This window comes from Erpetoichthys calabaricus, chromosome 2, assembly GCF_900747795.2.
Source record: "Erpetoichthys calabaricus chromosome 2, fErpCal1.3, whole genome shotgun sequence".
Classification (NCBI taxonomy): domain Eukaryota; kingdom Metazoa; phylum Chordata; class Cladistia; order Polypteriformes; family Polypteridae; genus Erpetoichthys; species Erpetoichthys calabaricus.
This window is the reverse complement of record NC_041395.2, coordinates 151,889,940-151,917,453: the sequence shown is the minus strand read 5'-3', so window position 1 is coordinate 151,917,453 and position 27,514 is coordinate 151,889,940. Positions and strand designations below refer to the sequence as shown.

Below are 27,514 nucleotides of genomic sequence, written 5' to 3'. Positions count from 1 at the left end.
AGAAATTTTCTGTTCCAGTCCTTCTCTGACAATCCCCTTTATCTGATAAGAATTTTGGCAGTGAACTGCCAGTGGTTCAATGGCGATTGCAAACGGCAGTGGCAACAAGGGACATCCTTGTCTGTTACCACGTTCTAGCTTAAAGTAGTCTGAGCAAATGTTATTAATACAAACTGAAGCTTCTGGATTGGTATACAGTAGTTTGATCCATGCACAAATATTCGGGCCAAACCCAAATTTCTCCAATGCAGTGAAAAGGTAGTTCCATTCAATCATTTCAAATGCTTTTTCTGCATCTAATGATAATAATGTCTCTGAGGTGTTTGATTTTGCTGGTGAATATATAATATTAAACAAGCGTCGGAGAATGGAAGATAGATGTCGGCCTTTAATAAATCCAGTTTGATCCTGTGATATTACTGAGGGCAGCACTTTCTCCATCCTTCTAGCTATAATTTTTGAGAGTATCTTAACATCATTATTCAAGAGTGAAATTGGTCTGTATGATGCACATTGTAACAAGTCCTTATTTTGTTTAGGAAAGACGGTGATTAATGCTTGACGAAATGTTTGAGGTAGTATTTGGTTGTCTCTAGCTTCTGTCAATGTTGCCAATAAGAGGGGAGCTAGCTGAGTGGAGAATTTCTTATAAAATTCTACGGGGTAACCATCAGGGCCTGCTGATTTCCCGCTTTGTAGTGACTTTATAGCATCTAGTAATTCTGGTTAGTGTTAGAGGTTTATCCAGTTCCTCAGCACTTAAAGCATCTATTTGTGGTGTCTGTAATGTATCCAGAAATGCATTAGATTATGTGTTGTCTTCTTTGAGCTCAGTAGAATATAAGGATTTATAATAATCTCTAAATGCGGGCATTATATTTTTATGGTCAATAATTTCTTCTTCATTCATGTTGGTGATTACTGGTATTGCATTGCGAACTTCTTGTTTGTGAATTTGTTGAGCTAAAAGCTTATTAGCTTTTTCTCCGTGTTCATAGTAATGATGTCTAGACTTATAAATAAGTTGTTCAGTTTCTTTAGTTGTTAAGATGTTAAGTTCTATATGCAGGGCCTGCCTTTTCCTATGGAGAGCTTCACTTGGACGCCTGGCTTGTTCTTCATCTATTCTAGTAATTTTGCTTCTTAGCTCTGACACTTTCTTGGTTTCTAATTTATTTCTGTGGGAAAGAAATGAAATAATCTGTCCTCTTAAGATGGCCTTTAGAGTTTCCGCAGAGTATTCCTGCAGAAACCTCTGTGGGCGTGTTTGTCTCTAGGAAGAAGCTCATTTGTTTGGATATAAATTCTGTGCAGTTCTCGTCTGCCAATAGAAGAGGGTTAAGGCGCCATATGCGAGGTGAATGTGAGGGGCTTAATGATTTTAGCTTCAAGACTAGAGGGGCATGGTTGGAGATAACAATTGTGTCGTAATTTGCATGATTTAATTGTAGGCAGGAAATTATTATCTATAAAAAAATAATCAATTCTTGAGTAGCTATGATGCACTGGTGAGTAGAACGAATATGTTCTTGAGTTTGGGTTAAGAAACCTCCAGGGGTCTGATAAGTTGTGATCATTTAAAAACTGTGTAATTGTCTTTGCAGTATTAGATGTCGTCCCCCCTATCACAGGAGTCCTATCTAAGAGTGGATTTAAAACACAATCCCCAGCCATTATAATTTTATGAGTGTTCACATTGGGAATGGATGCAAATAGATTTTGCATGAATTCCTTATCATCGACATTGGGTGCATAAACATTTATCAAAATCATTTAACTGTTATATAAGTTGCCCATGACCATCACATATCTCCCTTCAGGGTCCGATACTACATCTGATGCTACAAATGGAACTGTTCTGTGTATGAGAATTCCCACCCCTCTAGTTTTCTTTATAAAGCTAGAATGGAACATTTGGCCAGTCCAGTCTTTTTGTAGTCTGAACTGATTCTTGCTTAGTAAGTGGGTCTCTTGTAAAAATACTATTTTAGCGTTTAAGCCTGACTTTTCTTCTTGTTACTCATGCTTGTATATTGTAGTGGAAGTTCCTTGGTCGGGTTAAGTACAGGATACCTCTAAATAATATGAAATACGTGGGAAAATAAATCCGCTGCTAGCGGAGCTCTGCTTCAGACATCCATCTCCTATAAAGAACGAGACCAAATTTCCATGGACTTTAAACTTCTTAATATTTACTACTGTTGTCACAGAAACATCAAGCTGCTTGGAGAAAGTTTTCTAGCATTTGCATTTAATATGCTTGTCTATGATTTTCTTTTTGATTTCCTCACAAAACTCTCTCCTTTCCTTTTTCAGTGTGGGAAACATGATGATACCAAACAGCAGAGTGACAATGTTTGTCCATTTAAATAGGCTGAATGACTGAATGACTTAACACTAATGTTATTGTTTATTTAACTGTATCTGCTTACTCAAGATTCAAGAGTTTATTCACATACACAGTTATACTGGTACAATGTGCTGTGAAATGATAAGCTGGTTTACTCCGAGAAAGAAACACACAATAGAATAAATAATAAAATTAAGAAAAAGATAATAAAAATGAACTAAATTAAATAAAACTAACTAAATTAAGTTAAACTAGATTAAAATTAAGTTAAAACCTGAAATCTGAAACAGTAAAAAGTTATAAAATTATTGTGTATTAAGTTACAGTGAGTGTGCCATAAGTTTTAGGTTTGAATGTTTGTTGGCATGTCAGACTTCAGGATCCTGATGGCCATTAGGTTGCATAGCTGCTTGTCTGAGTTGAGCAGGCTGAACAGTCTGTGCTGGGGTGGGTAGAGTCCATAGTTATTTTAAATGCCCTGGTTCTGCAGTGCTTGGTGTAGATATCCTGCAGAGTAGGCAGTGCTGACCTTAACATGTGGACTGCTGAACGCACCACTCTCTGCAGGGCGTTATGAACTTTAACTGAACAATTCTCAAACTATGATGTGCAGCTCTTTGTTAGGATACTCTCTATAGTGCTGGTGTAAAAAAATTTCAAAATCATTGGTGAGACCTTGAATTTCCTCTGCCTTCCTGACCCAAGTTTGTGTGTGCCGGAATCATGTCAGGCCCTTGGTGACATGCACACCCAAATATCTGAAGTTGCTCACCCTTTCAACAGGAATTCCATTTATGCTGATGGGGCCTTAGATCTCCTGCTGCTTCCACCTGAAATCCACCACTAGCTACTTGGTCTTGCTGACATTCAGTGAGAGGTTATGAGCCTGGCACCATACTGCCAGTTTCTCCACTTCGTCCAAATAGGCCTCCTCATCATTGTTGATAATGATGCCTTAGACCACTGTGTCATCGGCAAACTTAACAGTGGTGTTGGAGCTGTGTTTGGCCACACAATCGTATGTGTAAAGGGAGTACAGCAGAGGACTCAGTACACAGCCTTGTGGAACTTGTGTGTTGACAGTGATAGTGTTGGAGAAGCAGTTGTCTGCTCTTACCACCTGAGGCCTGCAAAATCCAGCACCCAGTCACAGCGAGGGATGTTTAGTCCCAGGTCTTTAAGCTTTGTGGCCAATAAGTGGGGGACAATGATGTTAAGTGCTGAGCTGTAGTCTTTAAACAACAATCTTACATAATTGGCATTGTTTTTGTCTATGTGGGACAAAGAGGTGTGCAGGATATGCAAGATGGTGTCATCTGTAGACTTGTTTGTACGGTATGCAAACTGGAGTGGATCAAAGTCCTTTGGAAGGAAAGAGCAGGTGGAGTCTTTGATAATCCCCTCAAAGCACTTCCTGACAAGAGACGTGAGTGCTAAAGGATAGCTGATCAGCACATGATTTAAGAATGTGCCTGGAGATTCCATCCAGACCTGATGCTTTCCTGCAGTTCAAACGCCTCAGAGCATGAACTGTTCTGAAAGCTGAATATAATATTTAAAATGTTTCTGTATATTAATTGGATGTTTACATACAAAATATTTTCACACATCACATTTATTTTGTATATGATAAGTAAATTACACAGACTTTGTGAAGTTGCATGGTATTCAGCCATAACTGCCTGCAACTTTCTAATTTTAATACCTTATGCATAGCAATGTTTTTTTGCCAAAGCATGCACCACTGTTCAGTTCGTAGACTATATGCATATGTGTGCTTCATTTGCCCGAGGTCCTCTCCAAGGTGGGATCCTGCTTTGCGCCAGCTGCTGCCATTTCAGTAAATGTAAACATTAGGTTCTAAAAATAAATGAATTGATATCAGAGCCCATAATAATCAAAGATTTAACATTTGGCCTTGAAGTTCATGGCAGAGAGATTAGTTAACCCTAACTCATAAGTATTTATGAGAGCTTACCAGTGGTAAGCTCCCAATAGGTGGCTGATGTAAAGTAGAAAGAGCAGCATGGTGAAACCAGCCCCACAGAAAAGAGAGTGTAGCAGATAGAGGCTTTGTCCACCTCTTGAACCCTCAGGTACCACTCTGAACATGAGGTAAAAGTATAAATACTATTTATTTTATAATTATACTGTGCACAAAGCACCCTCCACTCCATACTCATAAACACAATTCTCACAATAATAAACCAATCCTCCTCGCCCAGACACTTCGCCACCCTACCTCCCAGCTCAGGCTCAGTGCCTGGGCTTTCTCATAGTCCTTTTATATCCCCTGACCCGGAAGTGGTTCCTGGCCAAACCCACAATTCCATTTCCTTTCGGGTCAGGGTAAACACTCCTTTTCTTCACCCCGGGAGCACGTCGTTCCTTCCGGTCACGTGATGATGACGCACTCCCGGGTTATAGGGCACACAAGAGCCCACTAGTCCCCCTACAGCGACTCCCGGTGGCCCCCAAGGTATCCAGCAGGGCTGTGTGTATAAACTACAAAGTCCATGAGGCCCTGCTGGAACTCGGGGCACCATCATGCTATCCGGAGGGCTCCTCCTAGCGGCCTGGGGGTGGCGACCAGAGTCTATAGCCGGTCGTCCATCACAGAGAGTTTATTATATTTATCAATCAGTAACAGAGAGCTGTTGTGGCAATACCATCGCAATTAAACATAATAGTTACATTTTCACAGATTTCATACAACGCACATTTATAGAAGAACTGCATTCTTTTACTTTAGGCAAATTGCCACAGCCTGTCAGTGAGGAAATGAGATCTTCTTAATCAGCAATCAGCAGAGCCATATCTGAGACAATTATGGCATTTTATAGTCAATCACACATTTCATGAATACTGTTAACTTTCGTTTTAATATTTGAGGGACAAATGTGTCCTTTCACTGTGACTAACTACAGAGTACATACAGCATAGTGTGAACATGCTGCAGGTCCATTTGTTTATGTTATTATTATTTTTTATTTAATTATAAGTGATGAGACCCACAGTTAAAACATTGTCAAGTGTTGAAAAGAATATGTTACTATATTGCAATTAGAGTTTATGAACTTATTACAATGATGACATTTACAATTATATTCAATATTAAATTCTAATATAGCAAGAAAGTGGCATTCCATTGATTTTCATGGCTTTGCACTTGCTTTTTTCTAAACATGTATTATCCATAATCATTCAGTAGTTGGTCTAAATAAATGAGTCTAGTGCTAGATAGGGTGAGGTTATGTTTAAGATTTTAGCTTTTGTTTTCTTCTGAACTTAAGGCTTTGGTTTTGGTGTTTGATATTTAGGATTTCAATTTGATTAATCCCCACTCAGACAAACTTTTTTTTTTCCCCCTCTGAAAATCCTGTCATTTCGTAGTTATTTTTAAATGAGCATCTTTTGTCCTTTTGGACATTTCATTCTTTCAAAAGAAAGCACAACACACTCCTCCACATCCACAATCCAATTGAATCGCATTAACAGGATGTCTTTCAGCTGTTGGAGAAGACTTGCAAGCCAAGCAGCTTGTGCCAAGTGGTGATCTGTCGATTTCATCAAACCATTGTTGTCAACTTGGATTGCTCATAATGTTTGCATTAACAAATTAAATGCTCTAAATGATAAATGTGCCAACAGGCTACAGCACCTGTATAACTTAGCTAATTTAATTCAATTGTTATTACACTATTATCTCTGATTTTTTTTCAGTAAAACATATTTGTACATTCCTACACAGTAAATAAAAATAATTATAAAAATAATTTACAAAACTGCAGCAGTATTAAACATAGGCATGGTTTGTAATTAGTTTTGGACTAAAATATATTTTTTTGCTTGTAAATAGCTGGTTTTACAATGAATAAATAAAAAAGAATAATTTTATATATGAGATCCTGTAACAAACCATAAAACAATTAACTGCCTAGCCCAATGTTATAATTAATAGCCAGCCTATTACAGAAATTGACTGTTTTTGCTTCTAGATTAACCCAAGGCACTTTATTGAACAGTTTCTGAAACTCCAATTAAGTAATTTTTAATGATTTGTCTGCAGCCACTTTATCTGTTATTTCCTCAAATACGTCAATCGGGTTGATCTGACAGGTGACCTTTCCTTAAACCTGGCTCACTCTCTTCATTAATACTTTTCTGAATTTAGATCCTTTGTCTCTCTTTGTTACTTTTCCTTGTGCCAATGACAGATTTATTAGCCTCTGGTTCCAACATCTGAATCTGGTTTGAGTTAAAGCAGGTGGTTTGGTTAGGCACTTGGGTGCAGATTTATAAAACGTGTGTATCAGGTCAGCTCGGGATCCTGGTTGGCAACCCCCCAGGTGGACACGCGGTCCAGTCCCACCCTCTGGAAATGACCCTCGATCTACCGTAGCCACATTTTATGTGGGGTCCCCTTGGCCTGGTCCAGCCACTCGGGTCCTCAACAATGAGGATCCTATGAGCTGGACCACCCTTGGAGAAATGCGCCACATGGCCGTAGTGCTGTAACTGAAGCTCCCTCACAATGCAGGCAATGTGCCTCATTTGGGACTCAGTGACAAATGTTATATTTCGGTGGCCTGGGCCAACACAGGATTAATTTATTTTGATGCAAAATAATGCTGGCAGAGGATTTGCTCATGGTGCTGCTCTATATAATGGCTGGCCTGTAGGTAAGGTAATTGGCTAAATCGAACGTTTTTCATATAGCTTATACCATTAGCAATTATGTCATTATATGTGCCAGTTGACATCTTGGCTTCCCACTCAGATGCTGGCATCTTATGCCTTTCCCTGACCCCATACTGTAATGCTGTTCAGACTTCTTAAATGCAGACAAGAAGTAGGGGGTGGTCTGGATGCATCAGGTCGGAAGCTGCTTTACCAGCCAATGAAGGTCTACAGTATCATGATTGCATATGTAGGAGGTTCATTAGCATAGTCCATATATGGTTGTTTCAGGATTACAGCCAGGCAGGGTTCAAGGCACATTCAAGTATGCACATTTTCTAGATGATTGTGATTTATAAAGGGTAAATTGTATTTAAAAGTGTGTACACTAGGTTTTATAAATCCAATTTTTTTGTTGTACATTTTCCTGTTTTTTGGCATTCGCATATTTTCAGGCTTGAATCTGTGCAAAGTTGTATGAATGAAATGCCTGCTCTTCTCGGTTTGCAGCAAGTGGGCACATATGGCACATGAAAGGAAACATTACTTACAAAGCCTGTGTCGATATCAAATATCAATAAAAATAATAAAAAAACCTATGAATTAATGCTTTTAGTTAATGTGTCATGGCCATGAAAATTGTCTTGTGTTGGCTCGTCTATATCCTTAACAAAGCTGATGTCGTTACACTTTTATATTACAAAAATAGAATATTTGGCCTGAAAATGAAAACTTTGGAATTTATGTAGAGTATGTGAGTTTAAAGAACAGAGATAGAGAGAATGTAATGTATTCTTGTTTTAATTAGAAAGTCTATTGAACGAGTAAAGCAGTTGAATATTGGTGACTGTTTTGCTGGGGAACTGAATTATGTGTAGCAATACCTTGATTTAAGTTATCAACACATGTCTGACACTTTTATATTAATTTGGCCATAAAGAAAATCATCCTTTTCTCACTTTAAAATGTTTTTTTTTCTGTTCAGTTCCTGTTGAAAATATACTAGAGTAGCATCAAAAAACATTTCTATTACAAGTCAGTCGTATTCTGTCCATGGCTTTCTCTTGAAAAGAGAAAATACATATTTCGAAGAGATCATGTCTACCATTCTTACTGATTTAACCCAATGAATATTAACTATAGGATCAGAAAGAACTCAACAAAATGTGTTTCCATTGTGTTTCTAAATCTTTATTGACATTGCTGTATGATCTGCTACTTATGCACTTAAGACAAAGGCATGTAATGTACAGAATCAGATTCACTTTATTGCAAGCATGTGAAACATACCAGAATTGACTTTGGTTAGGTACAAAATATGGGGTACAAGACATAACCAACTCAAGTCAACACAATTTCAACCCACCATTTACCTGACACTGTGCAAACCACTATACAAATGCAGTATTTTCTTTAATAAAGACATTTACAAATTTTAATAGTACCTTCAAATAAATAGAAAAACTTTACAAAATAATATAGATATCAAATCTATACTGTATTGTATTTACAAATAGACAAACAGTGCAGTTACCTGTTGTATGTTGCTAAAAATATTTAGGAGTAAGCAGGCTGTGGATATGGTGTGTAGTTCTAATCGCAATAGGCCTGTACCTCTTTTGTGATGACAATTTAATTAACAGATGGCTGCTGGGATGGGTGAAATCAGCTGCAATCTTTCCTGCTCTCTTTTTCGCTCTTTTGAAGAACAGATATTTTAATTCTGGGAGACAGCAGCCAATGATTTTCTCAACTGAACAAATGACCCATAGCAACCGAAAGGTGACGGAGGAGGTCACAATTCTCTTAGTGATGGCTGAGTAAAAATGTAACAATGAATGCCTTGATATGCCAAGCTTCTTAAGTTTATGATGGAAGAACAATCACTGCATGGCTTTCTTGATGGTGATGTGGATGTCCCATTTTAATGTAATAGTGAAAGAAGTTCCCAGGAATTTAAATGACTGAATCACAGACACAGTCTGGCCATTAATTTGCAAAGGTGGAAAGTTGGTGACTTGTCAGCGGAAAGTAATCCTCATTTCCACAGTCTTAACAGAATTGAGCTCCAAGTTGTTACAAGAACACCATTGTACAATGTGACCCACCTTGCTCTGATAGGAAGACAAAATTATTAGAAATGATACTCACTATGGTTGTGTCATCTGCAGACTTCAGGATTTTTACAGATTTGTCCATAGATCTGCAGTCATTTGTATAACGTGGAAACAGAAGGGGTGAAAGAACACAGCCTTTATAGGGGGAGCCTATTTCTGTCCACATTAAAAGGATTTTTGAAGAAATAATGTGAAAACTCCACCAAGGAGTGATTCAATTAAAAGCAGAATCCAGCTTTCCTGAACCAAGAAGCTGCACTACTATCCAGTGCACCACTGTGACCTCCAACTGGTGTTTTCACTGAAAATATATTTATGCAGGTTTAACCTTCAAACCTTTCCTACATTTCTAAACAAATGCAGTTTTCATTTAGATATTTGTGCAATATGTTGATGTTAATAAATGAGAAACTGATGCTCCAGCTCCCTAAGATATGCAGATTAATCTAGCAGCAGAAAGCAGCTTATCTTGACCCTGACCCCAAGGTCATACCTTTGACTCTCCCTGCAGAAATGAAGTGAAATGAAATCTGAAATGTGAATTTTCCACTTTGATGAATGAACAATCCCAAATGCTCAGACTGCAAAGTGACATATTTTTACAGATGTCGTTCACAAGCTAAAATTCACACATATTCATGTGCTTATCTCTCATCTCCAAAACTGCAGCTTTTTAGATTTGTATTCTCTTTATTGTTTTTAAGAACATAAGTTTACAGACTCAAGGAAACATCAGAGAGTGCAAAAGGAGAGCAAGACAAAATCACACAAAATGATATAATGGATATAATGATGAAACATTCTTCACCTTGTGAGGTGCCTTCCATTGTGTGCTCTACCTTGTACATGACTGATTAATTTCAAGATACCTTGGGTTTAGGAACAACACATTATGAAGTAATAATTTATTCCACCTTGATCGTATGAGCTCTTCCTCATGGATGATGACCTGGCTATACCCTTAGAATTCAGGCCCATTTATTGTTGGACAGATTAAGAAAGTGCTTTCATTTTTTGGAAAATTAAGATGAAACACCTGTGGTGGGCTGGCGCCCTGCCTGGGGTTTGTTCCTGCCTTGCGCCCTGTGTTGGCTGGGATTGGCTCCAGCAGACCCCCGTGACCCTGTAGTTAGGATATAGCGGGTTGGATAATGGATGGATGGATGGAAGATGAAACACCTGTCTAAATTGTAAGATGGGAAGAAACTCAGCATACAACAGGAAAGACACTTGTGGGTAACTGATGTTATATACTGTTTGAAACTGGAAAAAATCAAATTTGCACTTAGAGGATCTGTGTAGAACTTTTTCAAAGCCTGGCAGGATCTAATCAATAAAATTTTAGAATAAGCTTTTAAAGCACTGAGGAAGCAGATTCTCTCCCCTTTTTTTTCTTCTCCATTTATCTTTATTCACTTATTAAATCATCTATTTACTTATTTTTACTAGCTTTAATTTTTACTCTGCTGGCCTAGCTCTCTTTCTCAGGGATGGGGGTTGATTTGTTTTCGATCCTATTTTTGTAAAAATTGATTTATTTCTATGGAATGTTGTGTGATTTCAATAAAATCAATAAAATAAAAAAGGGAAAGACACTTTCCCATACTACTGTGCATTTGAATTTAAGATCCACCTTTCCACCTCATTCATTAGTGAATTATTAGCCTTTCTTCTCATTCATTGATCAAAAATCCACCTCACCCCTCATTCAGTGGTTAAGAACCAACCTCTCATTTTCATTCATTGGTCAAGAATCTTGCCTTCAATTCTAAAGCAGAGTATTATGGAAAAGTTAATTTCCTGTTTTTGTTGTGCGCCAAGTTTTCCAGAAGTATATGTTAATAGTGTTGTAGCAAAAAATGCATGCATTTTGCACATTTTAAGCAAATTAATTAATAATGAACATATGGATTATATGACATGAGTTACATGAGAAACTTTTTTTCTTTTTTCACTGACATTTTTCATACTGTTTGCCGTTGCTCAGCGTTGGTCGCTTTTGGGTCCTGTTCAGTCAGAATCTTTATCATGCACTTTCTCTATTAAAACATGAGATTCATTTGTTTTCTCTGCAACCACTACAAATTACATTTGGTAAGTAGCATATAAAAAATATAACTTTTGAGTGGGGTATCCCTTTAAGAACTGTAAGTTCTTCTTATACAGAAGAGCAATAGTCCATTACTGACCCATGTGAAACCATGCTGTAGCCGTCATTTAATTCATCAAATTTTCCTTGCACCTATTGTTTTCTGAGCTGCTTATAGCACTCTAGGTGAATGGAATGGTGAACAATTTAGTTCACCAGCCCAAAAGCATTAAACCAAAAAATGTTTTAAAAAATATGTTACAAATGTCCTTACACCAACTTGCTGATGAGAGCCCCTCAATTTAAATTGGCATTGATGTGACCAAAAGCAAGTAAAATAAATAAGAAATACATCTAAAATATTCCAAAAAATAATAAAGAGAGACTCCAGGGAAGCCATAACACAAATTTATGACACAAGATTCATATCCTAACTAGAGCTGTTTAAAGTGTGCCATAATTTCCTTAATTATATATGGATGCCTTAAGCAGGTCAGTGTCACAAGCAACCAACGACAGGCACAAGGAAGGAGATAGATTTGCAAGAGATGCCACTTGTGCTAAGGGCACGCTCACAGCATAGCAAATCAGGATTGTCAGCCAATTTAACAGCTCATCTTTACACAAGGAAACTGACACAAACATGGGAAAAGCATGGGACCTTATGAGGTACCCCTTTTGATGATCAAATTGAGGTGCCAACTCTCATACTGTACATATCTTAAAACATTTACTTGTCTTCATTGAGCCTTGCTGACTGAGAGGTCAAATGTTCTTTGTGTGCTGTATGACTAATACCAGCAATAGCCTATCCATTCACACATGTGCAAGGGAGTGAATCATAAATGCCAGCAACTCTCATCTCAGTGCTTTGGTAAAGTGGAAACTCCCAATGAGGAATACACTTTAACCTCCAGAGAAAGTGAGGAAGAATTTATGAAAGATTTGTTGCGGGAAATCTTGAATAGCATACAGTGTCTTAAAAGAAGGAATCAACTTTTGAAGTGAAAAGCACACTGAATGCCACACCTCAGCTTTAATGAAAGCTCACCCGCTTATTGCCACATACCAGTAATTGAAGGCCTCAAGTGCTATAGCCCCTTTTGTGTTGTTATGCTTTAATACTTGATGTAAAATATCTTAAGCTTTATTCTTTTGTCAAGTGCTTGCACAGTTTTGCTCACTTTAGTGATAAATAATCCGTAGCATATTGGCACACGTTGGCGGAGAGTCTGTTCAGTTTAACACATACCTCTAAGTGATACGAAAGACTGCTGAGGAGAACATGCTGCTCAGTATGTTTTTACTGTCTTTTTCTTTGGTTTTCTTTTTAAAATTGTATAATTCCAAGCGTGGGATAGATTTGCTTTTCAGATGGCCAGGCACTAGAGATTTGACACTTCAATCCAAGCCAGACTAAAATAAAAGAAAATGCTTCTTGCATCTAAAAACTAAGTAAACAAAATGTCACATAAAATTCCTGTTTTGTTTTATTAAAATTTCAAAAAATTAACCTAATCAAACTGCATTTGTATATTCATTGTCTGAACAAAATCCATTTTAAGGGTCACAGAGAGTAAAAGCTCAGGCAAATGTTTTAACCCAATACACCAATAGGGTGTTACCATTTACTGCAGCACATGAAGACTGGTAGAGGTACTTGAAGACAAGGAGAGAATGAAAATCTCTGTTGTCTAGTGTTACAAATTGTTTTATCACAATACCTGATTTCACAGTTTTTTGCCATTCCTTTTCACTTTCTCCTGAAACAGGAAACATACTCAATAAACTTCAAATGCAAGAAACCTGTAATCTATATACTGTAAAAATCAGTAGCTAATCTTTGCCCACAAATTAGCGCCTGAATGCCTTCATAATGGAAGGACCAGGGCATTAACTCCTCAGAATTGTGGAGCCCCCCTAGGTTGCTACAGCACCACAGATTTTCACACAGCACACTGGGAATTAGACTTTGTTGGCTCAGCCCTGCTGTGTTCCAGAGGTGCCACCAGGGGGCTACTGCAGGGACTGGGGAGCCCTGCTTTGTCAGGCTCCCACCTCACACTGAACTGCTTCCGGACCATGCTTATGGGACACAAGAAATACTCCCAGGTGTTACATTAAGGAAGCCTGCTCCCTCAACTTGAGGAGTCAGAGTCGGAAGTAAGGAGAAAAAGCTTGCTGGGTGAAGTGGAGGAGACAGTGACCGAGAGAGAGCAGAGAAGACAATTCTAGAGCCTTGCTGTGTGCTTGCTATTTACTGGTTGCTTTGTGCTTGGTGTTGTGGGAAATGCTTACCTGAAAGGTTTCTCACGTATAAACTCTCTTCTGTGCTTTTATACTTGTGTCCAAGCCTGTCTGTATTGAGTGCTTGAGGACTTGGAGCGCTCCCTACAGTCCACAACATACTGTATACACACACACACGTGTATACATGTGCAAACACTAACTTTGGAGTTTTTCTTCCTCAGTTTAATGTCTACAGAAAATGGTTTATTTTGACTTTGGAAATGTATTGTTAAAGGCTAAGAGTTCACATTAAAAATAATGATATGGATAAATATGTTTACAAATCTTTTGTCATGCAGAAAATCATGATGACTTTCAAGGGGACTGAATACTTTTGCATGCCATTGTACCAAGTATAAACATTATAGGATGTAATACAAATTGCTTCTGTTAGAGCCAGAATGGACTTCAGAGTTGGGTGTAATGAGACTATAGCTTCCTATTAACCAGGTAATGAGAGATGGAACAAGAGAGTGAGAGGTTTGTCTTCACTGGGTTCACTGGAAAAAAAGGCCACTTGGGCAATAGGCATGGTAAGTTACTTGTGACTTGTCTGCATACATTAGCTCAGCTCATATCCTCTAGGTTGTTTTGTTGATGTATGATTTAATTTACTCCTTCTGTAATTGTTTTTCATTCTATTAACAAATTTATGACTTAATTAAGATATTAACATTTCAGAATTTTCAGGGTCAGGAATAGAAGCACTGACAGGCCTTGTTGCCAATAATTACTGGTAGATGTCTTGAAATTAGGGGTGATTGCTTGGGCACTTTTGACAGGACTTTCTGTAATGAAAACACCTTGATGGTGTTTTTCATTAACGGTAATGCTGACTTGCAACACAGAGGGAAGAATGTGAGCAGCGAACAGTAAAACATACTCTTAGGTCATGATGTCTGTGTAGTAAACTGAGGCATAAATCCAAACAGCCAATAATTCTGAGTCATCTATTTTTTTTATTTTCTCAAAGCACTGCACCTTGAACAATACAGGAATCAGGATAGTCACAAAGATACTTTATCAGTATTTTGATGACTGCAACAGATATAAATCTCATGTCAAATGTTACTTTATTTAATAATAATATAATTTATTAGAAAGCATGTTGACCTTTAGTCCTCACAAGATCAGCCCCAGCATTTCAGGAGTTCCAGCAGGTTGCTGTGCCAAATAAATCAGTGGCAGTCACCAACGTATATCACATAATACACTTCCAACTAAGATCTAAGATCAAGGCTGTAGTCCTAGTGATTTGCGATTAGGTTTTAGTTTTGTGACAGATGGGCACAACCTTTAGCATTTTATATATATACAGTTATTGCAGTTAATGACATCTATTCATTTCATGAACCTTCCTCATTCATTTATAGGGTTGTGCTGAGGCCAGGCTCAATCCTGGCTGTTTTGATGTAAAGCAAGAAACAACTCTGGATAGGATGCCAGTCAGTGGTAAGGCACTTTTACACACAAATACACATTGAGTCAATTTAAAAATTCCAAGTAACATCTCTTGTCACACACGTGCGCATGGGAAACAGCTGAAGGGCCTAAACACTAGTAATTTTATGCCAGGCCAGGGGGCAGCGGAGTGTACTGACTATCTCTCTCATTCTTATCACAGTGGTGTAGTCGGCAGGATGAGGTTTTACCAGAAGAAACCAGGAAGGAACCGTGGACTACGCCACTGTGATAATAATGAGTTGGAGACATCATAAAGAGTTGGGGCAACCACCCGTATATTATTTTCTTGGCTGCTAAAGTTGCTTTTCGTTTGGTAGCATGATGTGCTTAGGTCAGAGTCCAGAACAGAACTGCCTGTATGGAGACAAGATGGCAGCTTTAACAGCCCGTTAAGGAAATTACGTTGTCAGTGCAGGAACTGGGAGTGGTGTCCTTGTGCCCGGAAGTGATGTCATCCTTGGGGACGGCAACAGGCGGGATTTCCCAGGAAAGGTCTGCAAGGGACTGAGAGAGATAGTCAGTACAATCTGCCACTACCTGGCCTGGAATAGAATTACTAGTGTTTAGGCCCTTCAGCTGTTTCCCATGCGCACGTGTGTGACACTCTATACTGTATATATAAAATCCAACGTCTGTCTGTCTGTCTGTATCTCTGTCCGCTTTTCACGACAGAAAAATTGGGTTTTTTTCTATAATTTGCTTGAACATTCCTGTTGATTTTGTGACTTCTCTCATTGCGGTATATATCATAGTGCACTTGCAGGAGCGATTTATTCATGTGAATCTGAGACCAAGGCTGCGGGCTGAGGGGAGGGGGATGCGTGACGCCAGGAGTAGGGAGCCAGGCGGGGCCCTCCTCACTTACGTGCCAGCCTCCATTCGAATTGCTCTACCTCTGGCCACATTTTGGAGTGTACCTTGTCTCTGCTTAGCTAGCGATACCTGTTTGTTCAGCAGACATTATCATCTAGAGAGTGTTAAAGAGTAGTGTTTGATGTTTTTGAGAGAGAGATATCACAGCTATGTGTGTTTTAGAGGGTACCTGCTCATTGGCAGAGATATCATGGACCCGTGCTCTTCTCCGCATGTGGGGGACGCTCTCCACATCAGAGCTGAATACGATCAGATACTGTGGCAACGTTTGACGTTGCAGCGTACCTACCTTCCGCTTGGCCAAAGATTCCTTGCCAACTTTTTACATTTTTGGCAAAGAGATCACAGCTACATTCTTGCCTCTGACAGCAAAACCAAAAATATTGTATGTCAACAGGCCCTTAGATATGAAAGCTATCAATATAAATTTTTGTCAATACAGATGATCACATTTTTAATTTTTTTTTATTGATTTTTAAAGTTTGTCCTGTTTCACTACTATGTGGGCGGAGTTGCAGGGGACAGCTAGTTATTTTATATACTGTAACTTGAGGCTTTGAAGAGCCAGTGCCTATCAATTTAGCAGTGGGAGAACCAGGTAGCAGTTCATCATTTGGCACTTTCACACACCATCACTCATCAGGAAGGTGAAAAGTCAGAGTATCAAGAGGAAAATCACATGCAGACATGAGGAGAACACGACAACTACACAGACATACACATAGTGACCAAGCTAGGTTTTAGATTTCTGTTCGCAAAAGCATCCTTGCCAAAGAAGCAATTCACAGTGGATTGCCTATATGCTTCTTTTGATTTGTTGTTTTTTTCCTTTCAAGAGATAACAATAAGATTAAATAATTTTCAACTTGTGAGCCTGTTACAGTGTAGTGCCAACAACTGTCATGCTGCCAAAATTGAACTGCTTAGATTCACGATGCTGAGAGATTGAATGCAAGCATTGCGGTTTGAACCCAGTGCCAATTATGAATGAAGATATGGGCCACGTGATATCACTTACAATATATTTTTTATCAAGGTTAAGTATTAAAAGAGTCCTCTGTATTTTTCTCACTTTTTTGAAATTAAATGAAAATCAGTCCACATTTTCAATCCATCTGCCTATCAATGTTTTATTCCTCTTAGTTCAATTCAGGGCCTTGGAGCCTGTTTCAACATCAATGGGCAAAAGGTGTAAACCAACATAAGACGGGATGCCTGTTTATCACAGAGCAAAGTTGTCCACACCCAGCCAGATTAGAAATAGTAATTAACAAAACAATATGTTTCGGATGTGGGAAAAAAAAATCCCAGAATCCACAGGAGAAAAATTTATACTCTACACATACTGAGAGAATGACTTGACCGGTCTGTCATGGTGCTGCTCCAATTCACAAGATATGAGACAGCAGCACCACTGTACCGAACCAAATAAAAACACATTTGCAGTGACATAAAAAGGAAAACTTCACCAAAACTCTTATTCTGTTTTTTCAGGTTAAAAGCTATGTATGTCGTTGCCATTGCGGAGACATGTTAAACGCTCTGATCAACATGCTGAAATCCTTAACTCAGAGGTAAGAAAACTGAAACCCAATATCAGCGTTGCTTTGGCATTAAATGCTTTTGTTTTTTTCTTCTGTGCAGTTGAGATTTGGAGGAGGGCAACATCCATTTTTTAAATGAATGGCCTGAAATGGCTAGACTTGAACTGAGTGATCTGGCAGTTTATATTGTCTTATAGTGTCTTACAGGACAATCACAGTTGCACTGAAATTTTACTGATTTATTTATTTAATGCTTTCATCCTAAAAATCTTATGAGGTATGGATTACGATAATGTGTATTGCTATTTATCTATCAGTGTCAACTGGACATGTACACTGTACTGCGGTGCTTACTGTATTTAAATCGGCCAATTTTCACTACAGAAGTCAGTGATTAGTGAATTGGCCAATCACAAAAAAGTATTCTTTCAGCATCTGATTTTTTAGCTTTATGGCAGTTCAGTTGTAATGCTCCTTTACACGCAGAAGATTGGAATATTAGCCTTTACATTTAAGAAATTGGAGTAATAAAGCGGACACTGCTTGTCTAAGTGTGGATGTTGAATGAGCTTGTCTTAAGTACAGTAGCTCACATTATCAATTTGAAAAAGAAAACATAAAGAAGAATTTGAAATTGCTGCTTAGTAAACAATAGGCTTGTTAGCTTAACAGCAAAATTTGTCTTATTTTCTTAAACTTGTTAATCATGTTAGCTTTGTATCTTCTTGATAAACATTTTTAAAATATTTGATAGATTTGCAGCTTTTTTTTAAAGATTTGTATGTGTTTATTATTTGTTTGTGATTGTCATTCAGTATAAGATTTTGTCAGAAATAAGTACTGTATAAATGAACTGGTAATCCATATTTATCATGACAACTCAAGAATTGAAAATGTCTAGCTCTTTATTACTGTGATATTCCCCTCTACTTACCCTTTGCCTGTTTTCTTCAGGGATCAGTGTACTCATCAGGTTTGTTGCCAGGTTGGTCGCACCTTAAGATTAACACACACACACATAGACATACACATACACTCAGACCCTAACCACAAAAGTGTGGTATAAATGACTTATACACCACTCTCTAGTACTTGTACCACACACAGTAAGTAAAGTATGAGTGACGCACCACTCCCCAGCACTCTAGAGACTTACTTATCTTTGGCACGAACAATGTACAATGTCTTAGATATATCTCAGACCTAAATATTACTTTTGGTCTCCAAAAATATATATATTCATATATAAAAAAGGCACAACATCCTCTTCTATATGTCATTTATCAACCAATGAATGTCTTACTTTAGTGCACTGTTCATTATTGGACAGAGCTCTTCATCCTCAGCCCGATAAGCCTTGTAGTTCAGATCATATGGCACTTCTTTACCGCTCTTGCTGCTCTAAACATTTACCTTATTACTTCAATCACTCTAGATATGAAAACAAAGTATAGAAAGTTAAAAGCAATGCGGTATTTATTAAAGAACAAAAATATCAGTAAGGCACAAAAGAAAATGTGGATAGCAACATCTGGAGATATATATAAAGTCTTCAGAAAAAGCTTATAAAAAGTTAAAGATGTCAAAGATGAATGTCCCAGAGCAGCGTTGATTTAGCATCGATATTCATGAAATGCTTTAGCTGATGATCAGATGAAATTAGTCACATGTCTCCTGCCCTCTTCTGCCCTCTTCTGACATTGCTCTGTCTTCTCTGTTTCTTCTTTTTATGACATCACTCTCATATGAGGCTTATTTATTTTACAATTCCACATGGGATTCTTCTGGCATGTCCTCCTTTCCCAAGCCGTAAAACAATTTGGCAATTCTTTGTTCCAGGTGCCCTTCTGTTCGCAGGTTATAAAGTAATCCATACAGCCTGAGGAATCAGTCTGTCTTCCTTTTCCAAGCTGTAAACCAGTTTTAGTTATAGGTGCCCATCTCTTCACAGGTGATAAATGAATCAATATAGCTTGAGGCATCTCCTGGATTTCTGCTCAGTTTAAACAGATGTTACTTTGATTGATACTGGTACAATTCAGGAAAACATGCTTTTGATGTTAAATTTCCCATTCAAGTGTCCTGTATTTAAGTTCATCTTTGTTTGTCTTGAGAAAAATATAATGAAAATACAAGCATCTATTATTTAAAAAATTGCATATTTTGCACACCAGGACAAGCTGGTAAACTGGAAAAAAACTGTATACATGTTGTAAATGTATAACAGCAAAAAAAGGTGTAGTGCAATTAATAATTAAGAATGATTAAGACCTGCAAGTGTATATATTTTTACATTTAAGCCGTGTTTAATTGCCAATATCAATTAACTGAATCAATGTGTAAGAATATATATATATATATATATATTGTATTTTTGTTAGACGGTGAAAACTTCTTGTTTTAAATTAAGCTTTGTTTCAGATAAGTACATTACACAAGAAATTAACAATATACCTGCTCATAATTTTGAGAAGCATTTTATTTTCTTTAATGCCTTATGTATTATAGAGAAATAATTTCTCTAAATATTTTATTAGTTAAAAAGTATGTATTTTAAGGGAATTGTATTTATTTCAGTATTTTACTTGCTACTGAAAAATAAGCCAACAGAAATTAATTTTGTTAATAAAAAATAAACCTGTGATCTGTAGTGTAATAATAAAAATACCAAATTTAACACTTGAATATTGAACATAAGGCATCTCTGTGTCTGATTTTACAAGGCCTCATATATTTTTTTTTTTAAAGAGATAAAGAGAAAAAAAAATCAAAATTAGCCCATCTAGTAACATGATATCAGTGATTGGTATCAGGCCTAAAGAAACCTGACCGGAGCATGCCTACATGTATTTCATTTAACTTTTTCAAACTGATATCTTACCATAGTGTAATTTCTAGTTCTACTTCTTCATATTTTCACCATTCTGGGTTTGAACTCCATACCCGTCATTGCCAGTGTGCAGTTTGAGCGGTTTTCTCATATATGTGCGGATTTACCTCTGTCTGCCCTGGTTTTCCTCTCACATACTCAAAGACTTACAGGTTAGGTTAACTGATGTCTGTGAGAGTGAATGGGAGTGGGCCCTGTATGGACAAGCTTCACCCCCCTTGACCATAGATTGAATTAACCAGATTTGAGAATGTTATTTATTTTCTTTTATGTTTTAAAAAAACAACAAAATGTTGATGAAATTCACAATTCAGTTATTTAAATTTCTTGATACAGTACTGTACATTCTTTTTTTTTTTTTTTTTTTTTATATTTTTATTTTATTAATTTTCATTGTAATCATTCCATACAAACAGATCCATTTATAACCCAACAAATTTGAAAACAAATCAAACCCCACCCCTGAGAAGGAGAGCTTAGCTAAAGGAAAATTTCTTTAAGCTTTTTAATAAGGCAACATTAGACAAAAGAAGGGGAGAAGTAAATATTTATATAAATAAGAGATGGAGAAGGGAGTTAAATACAATAATAGTTAATTCTCTTATTCTAAAATAATATTGATTAAATCCTGCCAAGTTTTGAAAAAATTTTGTACAGATCCTCTAACTGAAAATTTGATTTTTTCCAATTTCAAATAATATAAAACATCAGTTTCCCACTGACTTATAAGAGGAGAATTAGGATTCTTCCAATTTAACAAAATAAGTCTGCGTGCCAAGAGTGTAGTGAATGCAATCACCGTTTGTTTGTCCTTCTCCAATTCAAGTCCATCTGGAAGGACACCAAACACAGCTGTTAGTGGGTTAGGAGGGATTGTGATACTAAGGCTGTCTGAGAGGCACTTAAAAATTTTTGTCCAAAATGATGTTAGTTTGGTGCAGGCCCAGAACATGTGACCCAGTGAGGCAGGAGCTTGGTTGCAGCGCTCGCAGGTTGGATCCTGGCCTGGAAACATTTTGGACAGTTTTAAGCGAGACAGATGAGCTCGATATATAATTTTTAGTTGAATAATTCTATGCTTTGCGCATATAGAACTCGAGTGAATTCTCTGCTTTGCTACCTTCCACTCCTTTTCTGATATATTGATTAAGAGATCTTCTTCCCAATGTCCTCTTGGATCTTTGAAAGGTAGGGACTCTAATAAGATTTTATATATTGCGGAAATAGTGTTTGTTTCCTCGGAATTGAGCAGTATTTTTTCCAGCATTGTGGAGGGTGCAAGGTGGGGGAAATCGGGCAATTTCTGTTTAACAAAATTTCTAATTTGAAGATAGTAAAAGAAATGTGTAGCTGGGAGGTTAAATTTTGAACGTAATTGTTCAAAAGATGTAAATATGTTGTCTATATAAAGATCTCTGAGCATTTTAATCCCAAAACTTTTCCAGGTATTAAAAACTGGATATACTTGCGAAGGTTGAAAGAGGTGGTTCCCTTGCAAAGGTGCCACTGATAAAAGATTTTCCATCTTAAAATGCTTCCTAATTTGGTTCCATATTCTGAGTGAGTAAAGCACAATTGGGTTATTAGTATATTTGCGATAACTTTCATTTATTGGAGAGCAGAGCAGGGAATATAAAGAAGTACTACAGGATTTTACTTCTATTGCAGACCAAGCCTGTGTATGTGCATTTATTTGTGTCCAGGTTTTTATGGCTTGTATGTTTTGCTGCCCAGTAATAAAACTGAAAATTAGGTAAAGCCATGCCACCTTCTGCCTGAGGTCTTTGTAGGTTCGCTCTTCGGATACGTGGGTGTTTTGAGTTCCAAATGAATGAGGTTATTATTGAATCTGTTTAAAAAACGATTTATTGATATATATTGAAATGTTTTGAAATAAAAAGAGAAGTTTAGGAAGGATATTCATCTTAACAATGTTAATTCTTCCGGCTAGAGTGAGATGAAGGGTTGACCATCTATGCAAGTCTTGCTTAATTTTTTCCATACAGACGCCAAAATTTTGTTGATAAAGAGCTTTATGTTTACTTGTGATATTTACCCCTAGGTATTTAAACTGATCTGCTATGGTAAAAGGTAGGGTGTCTAATTTAATATTATATGCTTGTGAGTTCACTGGAAAGAGTATACTTTTATTCAGATTAATTCTAAGACCAGATATCTTTTGAAATTCTGTTAGTGCTGTTAAAACAGCAGGGACAGTGTTTTCTGGGTCCGATATATATAAGACCATATCATCTGCATATAGAGAAATTTTCTGTTCCAGTCCTTCTCTGACAATCCCCTTTATCTGATGAGAATTTCGGCAGTGAACCGCCAGTGGTTCAATAGCGATTGCAAACAACAGTGGCGACAAGGGACATCCTTGTCTGGTACCACGTTCTAGTTTAAAGTAGTCTGAGCAAATTTTATTAATACAAACTGAAGCTTCTGGACTGGTATACAGTAGTTTAATCCAAGCACAAATATTCGGGCCAAACCCAAATTTCTCCAATGCAGTGAAAAGGTAATTCCATTCGATCATGTCAAATGCCTTTTCTGCGTCTAATGATAGTAATATCTCTGGGGTGTTTGATTTTGCTGGTGAATATATAACATTAAACAAGTGTCGGAGATTTGAAGATAGATGTCGACCTTTAATAAATCCAGTTTGATCTTGTGATATTACCGAGGGCAGCACTTTCTCCATCCTTCTAGCTAGGATTTTTGAGAGTATCTTAACATCATTATTCAGGAGTGAAATTGGTCTATATGATGCACATTGTAACAAGTCCTTATTTTGTTTAGGAAAGACGGTGATTAATGCTTGTCGAAATGTTTGAGGTAGTATTTGGTGGTCTTTAGCTTCTGTAAATGTTACCAATAAGAGTGGAGCTAGCTGAGTGGAGAATTTCTTATAAAACTCTACGGGGTAACCATCAGGGCCTGATGATTTCCCGCTTTGTAGTGACTTTATAGCGTCTAGTAATTCTGTTAGCGTTAGAGGTTTATCTAGTTCCTCAGCACTTAAAGCATCTATTTGTGGTATTTGTGAATTATCCAGAAATGCATTAGATTGCGTGTTGTCTTCTTTGGGCTCAGTGGAATATAAAGACTTATAGTAATCTCTAAATGTGTGCATTATTTTATTATGGTCGATGATTTCTTCTCCATTCTTGTTGGTGATTACTGGTATTGCATTGTGAACTTCTTGTTTATGAATTTGTTGAGCTAAAAGCTTATTAGCTTTTTCTCCGTGTTCATAGTAATGCTGTCTAGACTTATAAATAAGTTGTTCAGTTTCTTTAGTTGTTAAGATGTTAAGTTCTGTATGCAGGGCCTGCCTTTTCCTGTGAAGAGCTTCACTTGGACGCCTGGCTTGTTCTTCATCTATTCTAGTAATTTCATTTCTTAGCTCTGACACTTTCTTGGTTTCTAATTTATTTCTATGTGAAAGATATGAAATAATCTGGCCTCTTAGGAAGGCCTTTAGAGTTTCCCAGAGTGTTCCTGCAGAAACCTCTGTAGACGTGTTTGTCTCTAGGAAGAAGCTGATTTGTTTGGATATAAATTCTGTGCAGTTCTCGTCTGCCAATAAAAGAGGGTTAAGACGCCATCTGCGAGGTGAGTACGAGGGGCTTATTGATTTTAGCTCCAAGACTAGAGGGGCATGGTCAGAGATAGCAATTGTGTCATATTTGCATGATTTAATTGTAGGCAGGAAATTATTATCTATAAAAAAATAATCAATTCTTGAGTAGCTATAATGCACTGGTGAGTAGAACGAATATGTTCTTGAGTTTGGGTTAAGAAACCTCCAGGGGTCTGATAAGTTGTGATCATTTAAAAACTGTGTAATTATCTTTGCAGTATTAGATGTCGTCCCCCCTGTCACAGGAGTCCTATCTAAGAGTGGATTTAAAACACAATTAAAGTCCCCAGCCATTATAATTTTATGAGTGTTCACATTGGGAATGGATGCAAATAGATTTTGCATGAATTCCTTATCATCAACATTGGGTGCATAAACATTTATCAAAATCATTTTACTGTTATATAAGTTGCCCATGACCATCACATATCTCCTTTCTGGGTCCGACACTACCTCTGATGCTACAAATGGAACTGTTCTATGTATGAGAATTCCCACCCCTCTAGTTTTCTTTATAAAGCTAGAATGGAACATTTGGCCAGTCCAGTCTTTTTGTAATCTGAACTGATCCTTGGTTAGTAAGTGGGTCTCCTGTAAAAATACTATTTTAGCGTTTAAGCCTGTTAGGTGAGAGCATACTTTCTTTCTCTTTAATTCGTGATTCAGGCCTTTAACATTCCAGCTCACAAAGTTAACTGTCCCATCATGGAGACATTGATTCTGAGTTTTTAATGTCATTTTATAGTTTTAATTGGTAATATGGCAGTTTTAATCTTAGTTTCAAGATTCCCCAGGAGTTGTTGCATGTTAGCCTGTTGCTGCATTGATATTTATAATTATAAGGATTATAAGAATAGATTAGATATAACCTGCTCTCCTTCTCTCCCCCCTTTATCCCCCCACCCCCCCATTTTGCCTCCCCACATGAGGCTAGACCCCACTTCGCGATGTTCCAGTCCTCTGACATACGAAGAGACAGAGCACGTCCAAAACAAAACAAACCCCACCCTGCAGCGGCGTTACAGAATTAAAATAGAGATATCTTTTACAGTTAAATCCTTAATACTATCTGCCGAAAATGTTCTCATTAACAATATTTAATCTTGAAATAATCTTCAGCGCTTTTAAGTTAAGATATTAAGATTAAAAAAAAAAAAAAGAAAATAAGAGATGTATAATTATAATACCAGTCTCTTTAAACATGGATCCAGCGATCAGATCATAGGTCTTTCCCGTGCCTTGATAGAATACGGCTCTTTAATTTTAATTAACTTTCAAAAAAAGTGTCGGAAACAGCTTCTTTAATTCTTTTTCAGCTTCTTCTTTGCTGAAGAAAATATAATGTCCATCTTGAACTTCCACTTTCAGTTTGGCAGGATACAAGAGGCTGTATTTGATATCGGCTTCCCGTAGCTACTTTTAATGTCGTTGTAGGATCTGCGTTTTGCAGCTGTTGATGGTGAGAAGTCGGGAAAAATACGAATAAGATTATTTTCGAATATAATCTCTTGCTTGTGTCTGAGAAGTGCCATCACATCAAGCTTACATCTTAGTCGTTCAAAGCGGACAATAAAAGACCTAGATTTAAAGGCGCTTGGTATCTTTGTGCGATAAGCCGTGGCTATCTCATTGTTGAGTTTAAAGTCATCTCCAATTATTTTAGACAGTAATTCTACTGCAAATTTCACTGGGCTTGAGCTTTCTCGTTTCTCAGGTATACCCTCAATTCTTATATTATTTCTTCTGCACCCATCCTCCGGGGCTGCAAGTCTGTCTCCAAGTTTTTTGTATTCCGAGTTCGCAGCTGTGGCTTTTTCATCGGCGTTAGATGCCATTTGTTCCGCTGTTTCCACTCGAGCCGTGAGTCCCTGCTTAACGTCTTCCAGCTGGTCTGAAACGTCATTAATATGATCATCAAGCCTTTTCAGTTTGGAGTTAGTTTCTTCAATGTGTTCCACTAATTTCTCCAACATGCCTTTAAAGTTCACGTCGAAACGTTCAAATAGACGCGTTTCCTTATCTTTGTTATCCTTCTTGAGCTCAGTGGCCACCTTCTTAAGATCATTTGTGTTATCTTTCTTAAGCTCATTCATGGCCGTAACCATGGCAGTGGCCAGTGTAGTGTTCATCTCTTTCTGTGTAGCTATCTGTGTAGCGATCATCTCTTTCAGTTCGGACAGTTCGCTTCTGCTTTCGTGCTCCGCAAGTGAAAATGCAGCTCCTGTTACAGGCTCGCGATGAGTAGATGAGAGCACGTCCTGCAGAGCCCTTTCTAGTCTCGAATGATCCTCAGAAATCGGCGATCCCTCGCGACCTGTATCACTTGCGCCTTCGCTCCCATTTTCACTCTCGACTGGAGACGATACAATGGAGCGGGGTCCCAGGAATTCTGCGCACTCTTCTGCCTGTTCCAGGTCAGTCTCCGTGATGCCATACCTTACACCTGCACTCAGGCCGGAAGTCTGTCCGGACTTCGATGCAGCTTTAAGTTTCTTTTCCGGTTCTTTCTGACTTTTCTTCTTGTTACTCATGCTTGTATATTGTAGTGGAAGTCCCTTGGTCGGGTTAAATACAGGATACCTCTAAATAATATGAAATACGTGGGAAAATAAAGCCGCTGCTAGCGGAGCTCTGCTTCAGACGTCCATCTCCTATAAACGGACCAAACCATATCAGTACTGTACATTCTGAACAAATCTGATACAGGAATGTATTTTGTATAGTAGAGAGCCATTCATGTCTGCTATTCTACTGTAACTACAACTCTTTCAAAAAGTTCCTCCTTAGCTAATTTGAGGCAGCGCTGCAAAGGGATCTATCACTCCAAATTTCAGAAAAGATTGGAAATCAGTCATTGACAAAATATTTTTCTTTTCAGATTGTGCAAGTTATTATGTAATTCACTAAAAAACTGAACACAGCACACATTGTACTCAAGCCAAGATTGTAATTGTGGGGCAATGTTGTCAGGTATCTGCCCTGCTCAGTCATCTGTTTACAAACTGTTCCACTCTCTGACCATATTGGGAAAAAATTCCTACCTGTTAGACAGTACTTTCTACCCACTTAAAACAGTGTTTGGAATACTTCCAGATGGGGTAATACTATTTAGAGAAAAATCTGCCTTGTGTCTTACACTGCATATTTAAAACCATGCACATATATTCTTGTTAATCATGGTGCTTGATAATAGTGATGTGTTGGATGTTGGTCACATATGCAAGTAAGAATTTCACTGTACTCTATACTTTTGATGATCCAATACTACTACTATTATTACTAGAGTGTTGAGTATTGTTTGCTTTTTGCCTTATTTTACAAAAATAGAAACTTTCCAATGCACCAACTTCAAGTGTCCAATAAAAAATGATAAAAATAAAACTGATTTTCCATTCAAGGGATTTTACACACTTCTTTAGAATATGGCAGGGATTCAGTAATGTTGGCTGTACGTTATCTATCCCAAGGCTGCAGTTTCTTTGGATATTCTGGTTTCATTTTGAGCTATCAAAATGCGTTAGGAGTTGTTCTGAATTTAAATATGATTTAAAATATTGTTTCGCTGATTATTA

At 37.5% G+C, this 27,514-nt stretch overlaps 1 protein-coding gene across 3 annotated transcripts in view; it reads left to right on the top strand.

Annotated features, from left to right (window-relative positions):
* sphkap (SPHK1 interactor, AKAP domain containing) overlaps positions 1 to 27,514 on the top strand; it is a 487,158-nt gene that overhangs the window by 169,312 nt on the left and 290,332 nt on the right. For 2 of the 3 annotated variants that reach the window (XM_051923013.1, XM_051923011.1), the window contains exon 2: positions 17,357 to 17,436. The exons of the other annotated variant lie outside the window; for it this stretch is intronic. In XM_051923013.1, the coding sequence (XP_051778973.1) occupies positions 17,393 to 17,436 (44 nt within the window). In that variant the 5' untranslated portion in view covers positions 17,357 to 17,392. The remainder of the gene's footprint in view (positions 1 to 17,356; positions 17,437 to 27,514) is intronic. 3 annotated transcript variants of the gene reach the window in all.